This window comes from Heliconius melpomene, chromosome 7, assembly GCF_056956725.1.
Source record: "Heliconius melpomene rosina isolate 202511_hmr_F chromosome 7, ASM5695672v1, whole genome shotgun sequence".
Classification (NCBI taxonomy): Eukaryota; Metazoa; Arthropoda; class Insecta; order Lepidoptera; family Nymphalidae; genus Heliconius; species Heliconius melpomene.
Window position 1 is genome coordinate 795581 of NC_140395.1, and position 11807 is coordinate 807387.

At 32.5% G+C, this 11807-nt stretch overlaps 1 protein-coding gene across 2 annotated transcripts; it reads right to left on the reverse strand.

Annotated features, from left to right (window-relative positions):
• Window positions 1-909: 909 nt before the first annotated feature.
• On the reverse strand, window positions 910-9950 carry LOC146537141 (UBX domain-containing protein 4). Of its 2 annotated transcripts, XM_085187585.1 has the most exons (12): window positions 9719-9949; window positions 9140-9277; window positions 7659-7799; window positions 7101-7313; window positions 6217-6347; window positions 5375-5488; window positions 4832-4927; window positions 4468-4600; window positions 3895-4046; window positions 2924-3089; window positions 2136-2398; window positions 910-1586 (listed from the first exon to the last, which is right to left on the reverse strand). In XM_085187585.1, the coding sequence occupies exons 1-11, from the start codon at window positions 9798-9800 to the stop codon at window positions 2139-2141; spliced, it is 1626 nt and encodes a 541-aa protein (XP_085043711.1). In that variant the 5' UTR covers window positions 9801-9949; the 3' UTR covers window positions 910-1586; window positions 2136-2138. The 2 variants fall into 2 exon arrangements, with proteins under 2 accessions (XP_085043711.1, XP_085043712.1); XM_085187586.1 differs by lacking the exon at window positions 5375-5488 and having other exon boundaries at window positions 9719-9950.
• Window positions 9951-11807: the final 1857 nt, after the last annotated feature.

Here is an 11807-nt window from a genome sequence, read left to right on the forward strand (position 1 = left end):
GTGTTTTAAAAGTCATCACACACAAACCTAGGCGCTTTTCAACTGCAGATTTATATAAAATTTGTAATGTTCTGACTGTTCGACAATTGTTTATCTTGCACGCTATTTTACGAAAACACACAGAAATATCTTACAACCAGAATAGTGAAAATTTGAAACGCAGAAATAATAGAGTATGTCCGACTGAAAAAAGACGCTTGGCCTCCTCAAACAAACATTACGTTTATTTGAGCCCAACACTGTACAATAAAGTCAATGAATACCTTAAAATCTACAGCCTAACGCTACGAAGGTGTAGAATTGTATTGTTTAATTGGCTTCTAACACTAAATTATAGAGACACCGAAAATCTTATTAAATTTCAGATGCAAACATAAGCACGCACCACACACACAGACACACACGCGCACATGTACACACGCACGCATACACACAGACACACACACAAATACACACACACTCACACAAACCCACTTACTTTTATATTATTTTACTTTAAGAGTTTTTTTTTTATTTTATTTTTTTGTATTTCATGGTAATTTTTTGCTGTTTCATATAATTACAATAGTTACTAAGCAACGCTAGGGAGGTGGGCGTTAATAGCCGCAACACAGTGTATCACTAATGCGGTTATTATCGTACAAATTGTTTCTTGTGTAAATTTTCTTGTGTATTCCAATAAAGTATAAAGTATAAAATATTAAATGAGAGTCAAATGAATGAATAATAAGATGGAATGTAGGATGCATAATAAATTAAATCAGTTGGTCTGTTCTGTTCTTTTTTTATTACGGCGTTCCGAGTGTGCCAGTTGAGCACAAAATCACTTCGTCAGTGTCAAGTGCAATCTGCTAAAATCAGACAGTGACAGTTAAATTTGACAGATTTTAAATTAAAAAAAAAAACACATCACATGAATAACTTTATTTTATAAATAAGTCACAACGTGAAACCTATAATTTTACAACTATTCTAGAAAACTGGAACCGTAAGCGAAATAATTAATAATGATAATAATAATTATAAATAAATGCCATAACAATTTGCAGTGACATTGAATACAGATTAAAAACTAGCAGTGTTGCTATTAACAAAAGAAAAGGAAAACAAAATATGTAAATAAATAATGAAAAAAGTATTTTAATTCAATATATTATATATAATATTATTATTATATATATTTGAAATACATTGTACATTTTTTAATTAGCAAATTTAAAGGAAAAATATAAGAAAGAAAAATAAAAATTCTACAATGTATATCAAAAGGCAACATCAAAGACTATCTACAAAATATTTTTTTTATCTTTTACACGGTTATATAAAGTTATTGACAAAAGTTTTGCCAGCTGTCATTAAAAATCATAATAATAAACTGGGAAGAAATGAAAAATAATTAATAATACAATTTAATAATTTAAAAAAAATTATAATATAATTGAACATAATAAAAATATTTTTGCAGCTGGCAACTCATTTTGTATATGTTCACATCAAATGTTTGTTGTTATTTAGACATTTATGTAAGTGTTGAATATTTATCCTAAAAAAGTTTGTTACGCCTTTACCTGATGGGGCAGTATTACCTGAAATTAAATAAAATATATTTTTTAACTTCACACAGTATAATATAGACTTGCGACTTAAAAATCCACAAATCAACATGCAGTGTCTCTGAATCGGATAGTTGTAAAAACGGAGTGTCTTAACACTGTTCCCTCTGCCTACCCTGAAACTGATATATATATATATATATATATATATATATATAAGCTAATTAAACTCTTAGTTATTTAAGATTCATAGTATTCATCTTCTTTAATTAGCGGACAGCGAAAATTAATGCCGTCATTTAATCAAACACAACGCTCGCTTTGGTAACTAGACATAGCACAGAGTTGAGTGCCGCTACTTAACATGCAATAGCTCGAAAATATTATTCTTCTCTCTTCTTCTCTCGAGTGTCTTAATACTGGATTCCCAGGTTCCCTCTGTCTACCCAGATATGTGCGGGATACGGCGTGATGTTAAAAAAAGTAAGAGAAATATCGAGAACGGAGTGATTTACCACTACATTTCCAACTAACATTATATACAAAAAAATCGCAGTGTAAAAAAAATTCACATAGAAATACCTTTTACATTTGCTGCGTAGAATTTCCATTCCACGTATTATTGTCATCTTCTCCGGATCTGTCGCCATTTAATCTATGGATATTGCCTCTTCGTCTCAACCCCGAAGAGTTCGCGGGGTTTACGGGGTTTGCGGGGTTCACGGGGCTTGTGGGGTTAGGCGAGGGGTTAGGAGGGGGGTTCGAGAACAGTCTATTGCGTAACCACGAGTAGACTTGGTATGTCGGGTCTAGTACCAGCGATGTGAACAGTTGTGTGAGGAAGGCTGTAAGAAATTGTTTATGTTAATGATAAGTTCTTTATTGTATATTTTTATTTGTTTAGATGTAGATATTTTATTTTCTTAGATTTGTGTGTGATCATGTGTATTTTTGTAATAACGGAGATAACATTTATGAAATAAATAAATTTCAAAAGTTTAAGTTTAAAAATTAAAAAAAAAAATTTTTAGCTTTAACTTCACGCTGTATCCCGCACATAGCAAGGTAGACAAAACTCATTATCTAGTGTTGAAACAATCCGTTCCCATTAAGACGCTTCTGTTCCACATTTTCCACCGAATTTTAGAGACACTGCGTGAATGGCGAAACTTAACGCCGCGCTTTGCCTCGTTACATTATTCAATATTTCATTTCATCGAGTGGGATTCGAACCAACAACTTGTCTCGTTTTCCAATTATTTTATGTACAAAAATAAATCAATTTCGCTTTAAACACCACATTACATAAAATAATGCTTAAATCATTATATTAACTCCTATGTACTCATGATATTTCATAGAAACCTTACCTATAACCCCACCAAGTGAAGAAGGGGTAGCGGGTTCGATTTCCCGCCGAGGCAATACTAATAATGCGGCAGATGGCGCCAGTTGCAATTCCCTTAGAGAAGCACTTCGTTCCGTTAGCTCACGGCGCGGGAAAGGGATCCAGAGGGAGAAATTTGATGCTGGTAGCTGAAAAAAATAGTATATTTACTTTTTCAGTTTCACGTTGTATCCCGCATATTGTAGGGCAGGCAGAGGCAACTAAGTTAAGATAATCCAACTTTATCTGTATATTATCATTATGCATATGGTATGGCAAATTTATCTGGTCTTTTATATTATGTTTTTATATTATCACTATATCTATTATATGTAAGGTAGTGCACCCTAAAAAAGTACACCAAATGTCGAATACCTGTAATTTATTAGGTAGATACACGCTTAACTGAATGAGCGTCTCTATCAGGATATTTGAAAAGAATTCGAGCTTGTGCTATGTATGTGTATTACTGGGGCCTATAGAGTAGTATACCTCAATATGGTCTTCTAAGCTATATCTGTATATTTTTATTATATATATGGTAGTGTATTCTAAAATGATGTTCCTTTCCATGTTATAGCTACGTATTATATCTGCATGAAGGGTAGTATGCACCAATATGGTCTTCTATACTATATCTATATTTTTATGTGAAGTAGAAACTCGATTATCCAGCTCTCAGTTATACGGATTCGCGATTATCCGGACTATCAACCGTGATTATTATTTTATACAACCTACTACAATGAAATCTAGGATAACCTAAGAATTTATATGTACGTAAATGCGTACATAATTTATATGTGTATAAATCGTATATAGGAAAATGTTAATAATTTCTTAATAAACGTTGGTTTTCGGTAATATGTACTTGTTGCTTTTAATAGACATATAGCAATTTTGTGCTACCTATACACAAAACTATCTTTTCACACACACAACATTAACACTTACCTGTAAGTTATCAGCCAGATACTTGTGTAGGGCAGACAGGGGCGCGTCCGCGTCGAAGTGCGCGGTGTGCGCGCCGCCGTCGGGGAGCTTGAACTGCACGCGCGCGCGCACCACCGCGTCCCCCACGGACGGAGGGGACGGGGGCGACGTGCCTATAGGTAGTAATACAACTGTATATTTTTATATAATTAAGAATTAAGTTCAAATAAGCATATGAACATAACTCACTGAAATTATGTAATTTAATTACTATATTAAGAAGAGAATATTTTAACACACTCAACTCAGAAGGATCTGGAAACAAAAAGTAACTAGGACTATAGTGTGGATCTAGCCTAACAATTTTTTTTTTAAATAAACGTTGACTGTAATTTAAGGACTTCAATACATGCAATATAAAAACTGCTAGGCCGCATTAAAAAAGTATAAAGATTTTTTTTTCAGTTTCACGCTCTATCCCGCAAGCAATATAGTAAGAAAGGATAATTAGTATCAAATTCTCCATTCCACACTTCCTACCCGAATTCGAGACATTATGTATTAAGGTGCTGAGTTTAACGCCGCATTCCTTACCGCTAGGCGCCTGCGGGCTCGGAGCGTTGGCGGGCTGTTCCCTCGCCTTCCTCTCGGCCCTGTCTTGAGCTATTTGTTCTAGAATCCTCTGTCTGGCTAAATTATTTTCTAGTTTTTCACGTTTCCTTTCCTCCTTTAAAAAAAAAGGAAAAGAAAATTTTAGTTTTGATTAACGGTAAATAGTAACTTTTAAATTGTGCTGTGATGTTATTCATCATATTGTGACTTTTAAAGATACAATATCATTCATACATCACAGCACATCTTAATATGACATTTAGTTTCTGAGAAATTTGTGAACAAACATACAAACCTCTTTTTTTAAGTGAATTAAAAAGCAACAAAATAAACCAAAATAATATACCTGTAATTGTTTCAATTCTTGGTCAGCTTGCCATTTCTTGAGTTCGGCGACCCCTTGACCCACCGCACGACGCTCCATTTCTTTTTGTCTCTCTTCCTGTATAAACCAAAAAATATACGTCCTTTTAATTTTTATTATTCTAGTAGTGGCTCGCCGCGACGTCGCCTATTGATTCATAGTAATGCCAAATTCATCAAAATTCGTTCAGTAGTTTTGGATAGAGATATTTGTGAAATTTATTATTTTTATTTTCTTGCTCTGGTAACAAGAGCGCAGCGTAGCGAATTCTGACACTTAACACTCAATGTCTCAAAAATTAATTATACCAAACCTTATTCCAGACATAATTTTTTCCAGATTTTAATCTGGAAAAAAAGTCTAGTAGTGTGTACATATTTTTGTACATTGTTTTAATTTAATATATTTTCCTTTTTTAAATACGCGTTTTTCCATTATTTTCATGTTTTTTTAGTACCAGTTCATTTGATTAAGAATGCCTATGTTATTATGTTTGGGATACAGTGTGAGGCTAAAACAACTCACTTCTTTCTCCTTAGCTGCTTTCTCCTTTCTCCTTGCTTCAATCAATTCCTTAGCTCTTTCCATTTTATCTTCAACATTGGTCTCACTTTCTGTTTCCTGTACTGATTCTTGAGGCTATGTTAGAAAAAAATAATTAAGCAAGTAAAACTTGCATACAAAAAGTATTGCTTGCATACAAATTGTACCATTGACTTTGAAAAGAGCAACTGTTGAGTTTCTTGCCGGCTCTTCTCAGCAGAACTGCCTTCCGAACCGGTGGTAGCTTTTTGCTTATATGTTCATTCGACGATTCGAAAGTGCTTATAACAGTCAATTTTGAATTTGAATTTGAACATAATATATTATTTACAAGCCAACAGGTACAAGAGTGTGTCTTTTAAGCCGACGATTATCTGTTCGATTTCCACTCATGGAAATTAATTATTTAACATTTTCATTTTCTCGCACTGGTAACAAGGCAAAGCGCAGAGTTCCGCCGCTTAACACGCAACGCCGCTTGTCTCGAAAATCAATTTTTAACATAACTCTTGTTTACCGTCCAAGCTGTAACGACTAAAATTCTTATACGCGCTTTTACAATTAATTTTTGTTTACCAACACTTAAAAAAATCATATTTTTTTTAACAAACAGCAGTAAAATAAGCATCTCTCTTGCCGTGCACAACTGCGTCTACCTATTAACGCAACCTTTGTGGATTCGATTCTTGGGAGAAAAAATATTTTCATTTCCTCCTCCTGAAGTTCACCACACGAAATGTCCCAAAAAGATTGAGAAGACAGTGGGGAACGGACTGTCTTATTACCATGCTATATAGTGAAAAAAAAATCCATCGTATTCGAACCTTATCCTCAACACTGCTAGGCCCGGCTTGATCTTTGGGCCGTCTAACACAAACGTCACCGTCGCATACCACCTCGTATTCTATATTAGATGTCTCCGTTTTAGCTATTTTAGCGGCTGGGGCCGTTGAGTCTAGAAAAAAAATATAAAAAAGTAATTTTAGTTGAATTTTGTAGTGTTTGAAAATATCGCTATTAAACTTGGCGGACCTTGAAATATTTTTTAAGTGTTGTTTTACACTAAAGATATGAAAATATTTTACAAAATGTAAACAATACGTAACGGGATTTGAAGACGCGCCTCTTTTCAATAGTTTTTCCAAGCGCCATATATTCTTATCAAGCTACGTAAAACATCACTTTCGCGGTAGTTTTATTCTGCAACATGCAGTATTCCGCATATAGCAGAATAGGCAGAGGGAACTTAGTGCTAATACACTCCGTTCGCCACGGACTGCACAATTTGCTAGACATTACGTCTTAAGTAGTGAAACTCAACACCGCGTCTTATCTAGTTACTAGCGTTTAAAATCAAATCTTTTTGTCAGGGTAGCTATAGGTGGAAACTAATGTTAAGGTATTCCGTTCTTTATGTACTGACATTGAAAGCATCGACCGAAAGCAACGCGTTTTGTCTTATTGCCAGAGCCGAGACAAAGAAACGTAAATAATTAATTTCCAGTCGAAATAGAACCCAAAACCGTCGCGTTTAGTCAGCCGATATGCCTCTGCGTCACAATGGCCTCCTGATACCAGATCGAAACGAAAATAAATTATTCCCCCAATTGAGAATCAAACCCACAGGCCACAGCCGTCGCGTTTACACTCAACAAATAAATCTTCACCTAAAAAACAAAAAAGTAAAAAAAATAGATCAAAACTATACCTGGATCGTCAGCATGAGCATTCTTTGTTCCAGTGACTTTTGGTTCCAATGGAGAGTTTTCTTTGGCCTGCGCTTGTTTCTCCGTTTCACCTGTCTTCTCAACTTTCTGGGCTGAAGTGGACTGTGAGGCTTCAGATTGTATGAAGTTTATAGTCTCGTCTCGGACATTTTGTGCTGAAGTTGATGGTTGAGGTGGATTTTTGTCTTCTTTGCCTTTAATATAATTTTATGTTTAAATATAATAATTGAGCATTTCAAACCATTTTATATGACGTAGTAGTATTTTGTAAGTAATATGTAAATTGTAAAATTTACTGATCCTGGTCTGATTCAATCAAGTTTATATTATTTTATAATAGTCTGCTCTGGGAAAAATAAAATAACCAATAGCTTCGTTAATAACTTCTTGATTATTACACAATTAAAACAATGTTCCTCTTATCTATTTTTTAAACCATTTAAAATTTTTAAAATAACACAATTTCTAATTCACAATTTGCAGACAACTTAGAACAAACTTAAATATTAAAAACCTTTCAAGCCATAAAAAACACGCACCAAAAACAAGTTTCCTATGCTCCTGCAATATCCTATCGATCCTTGTTGCTAGGCTCTGGGGTTCGACTCCCGCGCAGACGACCTCCAGTGGTGTGCCATTACGACCTATGAAGAATAGGGATGGGACTGGCACAAATTGATCTGGGTGATTAAGCGTTAAGGAGGTTTTTTGGCAAGGAAAATAATATATATATATATATTGTTTCAAATACAAACGATTTATTATCTACAAGTTCAGTCAAGTACCTACGTCACGTCGTTATTACTATTCAATAATAAGTTGAATTGTTGTTGCTTTTCTCTGGTCATTTATGTCGTAGCGTGGCATTGTAATCCGCAAATAGAATATGAATAAGAAGTAGTGATAAGACACTCTTATCACTACTTCTTGTTCACCCAGAAACAAAGAAGTTAATATTTTTATCATTACTGATCTTTATAAAGTTATGGATTTTACATTTTAGTATATTTTTAATAGCTAGCATATCATCAAGGCTAATGTACTACATACATTTGCACTATTGTTCTATTGTATAGATGCTATCTTAAATGCAAATTTTTTGCACAGATGTAGCTTTTACATTGATAAAAGCAATTTCTTACGCTATCTATTAAAATAATAACTCATTGTATCTGCTTACATAATACATGTTTATTATTTTTTTCACCTTGACCCATTAGGCAGAAACAACACAATATAAAAATACTCCATTCTCTGGTTTCTGGTCAATTTAAAGGCATTGCACATAATGGAGGAACTCCTCACATGCTCAATCATGTGCTTAAGTTAAATTTAATATTATAAAAATAAAGTAAATTCTTCCACTGACTGGGAATTGAAATAATATTGGCAATTGTCACATTCACAGTCAAAAATTATGCCAATGGCCTCCTACATTTTAAAATTAAATAAAAATATTTTTACTATGACACCATTTACTTTTGTATTCCACAATGTCCAAGTAATGATTGTTTTTTTGCACTTCACACTTTGCCTTGACACAAGAACAAAGGAATGAAAATATTAAATATTTTATTTTCTTGAATGGGAATCAAACCCACAACCTATTATTACACCACAGCTAGCCTGGCTGGTTATAATTGGTGATATGATTAAAAGCCACTAGCCTTTTAATCATGTCCAGCATTCATCAATCAAACTGCCCTTTGGGAAGTGCAGTTTCAATTCCTGCAGTCTTCAAAAATAATTAATTTACCATATATTTGTTTGTACAATATTTTTAAAATTTTAATGCCATATATAATATTGATAAAATAAATATATTCTAGCAAATATAGAGTGACTTCGCTTTAGTAGCATACTATAAAATCATATATGAAAAAAAAAATTCTTATATAATTTTATTCTATTATGTACAATATGTGTACATATTTTAATATATTTTTATTTCTAATTGTTCCAATAATTAGCATTTTATTTCAATTCCAATAAGAATTTTAAATTATTGATAAAAGGATACAAATTTGAGCAAAATATGTGTAATTCTCTGAGCCACTCTTCAATTTCACTGCTAAGAAGTTATTTGGATCAGTCAATCTCTTCAAGACTATACCATTATCTATTGTAGCTGCTAGTTCCTTAGATAGGTCATTGTCACCTGCAAAATATATTTTTTTTTACATTTTAGATTTTTTAGATTACATTTATTTCCTAAAAATTAACGAAAACGAAAAAAAAAATATTTTTTTTGATAAAATTAGATTTTCATAAGAAAAAATACAACAAATAATCAAAAAGAATGGTAAAGTTTAAAAATAATAGCTGTTTGTATGAATTATGATGAGTTTACTATGGTTAGCTAAGATATTGCGTGAGCCTCGCCCTTATCTAAGACTAGGTCTAGTCTAGAACACAAAATAAATCAATAAAATTCACAAAGTACATACAAATTGACATTATCCTTCAAATTTAATGCACCATATATTATGAAATTAATACATCATTTGAAAATCAATCAAATGAATATTAATAAAAGTATATTTTATAGCAACAAATATCATAAAAAGACTAAGTTTATTATAAATGCATTGTAAGGTACCTTCGACGAAAACTACAAATATAGCGTTTCTCTGTTTAGAAAGATTGACCGCCTCGGCCATGGTTCCCCCGTACCAATGCATTTTAGTTGTTTATATTCCAGTTTTCTAGAACACTTGTAAAACTGTATCACTTTATTTCTCTATTTTTTATACTTTTTCCAATTATTTTGTTCACCGCTACAAAAATATTAGGATGACATGACACAACAGATTTTGACACTAATGACGTGTTTATTTTTATTTTGCAGCATGACAAGGATCATCATAAATTGCAATTGTGCGTTTTATTAGAATACAAATCCAAGTAATTATTTTAAATAGTCATAATAATAAATATATGAAAAACATTGTTAATAAAATAAATATAGAATTATTCATTAATATAATACTGATCCAATAAATATCAGTTACTTGTCTATGATAGTGTGAAAATAGGCAAAGCTATTTAGCACTAGATGGCGCTGTTTTAAAAGCAAATATCATATTCTGATTTTTTATATTTATATTTAGAATTGTAGTAATTACCTGGATACAATAAAATTGAGTAAATTTTAGTTCTTAATTTACGTTGCCACTCATCTGATAGTGATCAGCGGATATAAATATTAATTTATTTTTTAATATCAATCGATACATATTACAAATGAACTTTAAAATATTATATAAAAGAAACTATTACATAGATAGCCATTTTAAGTTCCTTATGATGTTTCTTTGAGAATGCATACAGTTTCTAACCAAATTAAGCAAAATATCTTTCGATTCATAACACAAACCAAAATCTTAAACAACATTTTAAAATGCAAATCATTTAACTATTAATATAATATCCACACACCCAAATTCAAATTACACATCAATAATAATTAATACTAAAAATAAACACGAAAAGCCGTGGGCGGGTCTTAGTCACTAACAAGTGTCTCTCACATCCTCTCTATAAATAAACTAAAGCAATTAACCAATTTGTTACCAAAGGCTGACAACACCACGCTCAAATGAATTTATTTTATTGCTCAGGCAACATTTTAGCGTCTCTTTGAAAATCGAATACTGCGTCAAATTGAAATGAGGCGCGAAATGCGAGTTCGCGCCTCGGCTAAATATGGACGAGTGTTTAAGAGTTTTGTTATTCATTTTCGTTTTAAACATAGTGTTAATTGTTATTGAGCGTTACATTTGTATGTTTCATATTTAAATTGTAATATTATGTCTTAATATTTAGAAACAGGTATCGTGAATAAATGTAGTTATTGCTGTTGTCATTTCATTTTTAATTATTTAAATCAAAGTACTCGTATGTATTAGAAAAGAGTTGTAACGCAGTAAAGAGATTTTTTTCCTTTTTTTCAGCTTCCTTTTTATTACCCCACATGCAGCAGGGTAGTCGGAGGGAATCAAGTGTTAAAGTTCTCCACTCCCCGCTTTCCACCGAATATTAAAAGTACATTAAGAAAGTTATATAATAAAAAATGTTGCTTAAATTATTATCATCTGTATATACACATTAACGTCTTTAATAAATAAAATATAGATATGCAGGCCACCGGGCGTGCAATGCAACACGTTTGTTTCTGAAGTTAATATTCGAAGAAACCCGCGATGTGCTCCCAAGCGGTGTTACTAAGTGTAGTGTCTAATTCATTCTAATATAACATGAATTTCTGTTAACATGTAGTATAGTAGGTACAGATAATCTTGATATAAAATAAACAAGTGAATATTTTTTAAGTTAATATTTATTTCAATTTAGCAAACGGAAGCTACTCAAAAGCCGACGTGGTTCAGATACAAAGCGTGTAAAAGCGTGAGCGACAGTAAACGCGACAAGTTTTGGGTTTGATTTCGACTTGAGGAAATGGAATGTTTATTATTTTGATTTCCTCCCTCTGGTTAAGAGGCAAACACGCTTATCTCTTAAATAGAGTTGCGTAGAGTTTTGCCTTTCAATACGAAATGCTTCCAGAATCTGGGGAAAAGTGTGGAACGGACTCTAGCTATGTGCAAGATACATTCAAGTATGAACTGAATACAAAAACTGTGGCCGTTATAGTGACATGCTCGTGTCCATGCGCCATAAATGTCTTC

Excerpts from the sequence above, each read along its gene's own strand:
- LOC146537141 (XM_085187585.1), bottom strand. The coding sequence starts at position 9,800 with ATGCATTGGTACGGGGGAACCATGGCCGAGGCGGTCAATCTTTCTAAA. Across the intron at positions 6,348-7,100 it reads TGCTCATGCTGACGATCCAG|ACTCAACGGCCCCAGCCGCT; the intron begins GTATAGTTTTGA and ends TTTTTTTTCTAG. Across the intron at positions 2,399-2,923 it reads TTCACTTGGTGGGGTTATAG|CCTTCCTCACACAACTGTTC; the intron begins GTAAGGTTTCTA and ends AATTTCTTACAG.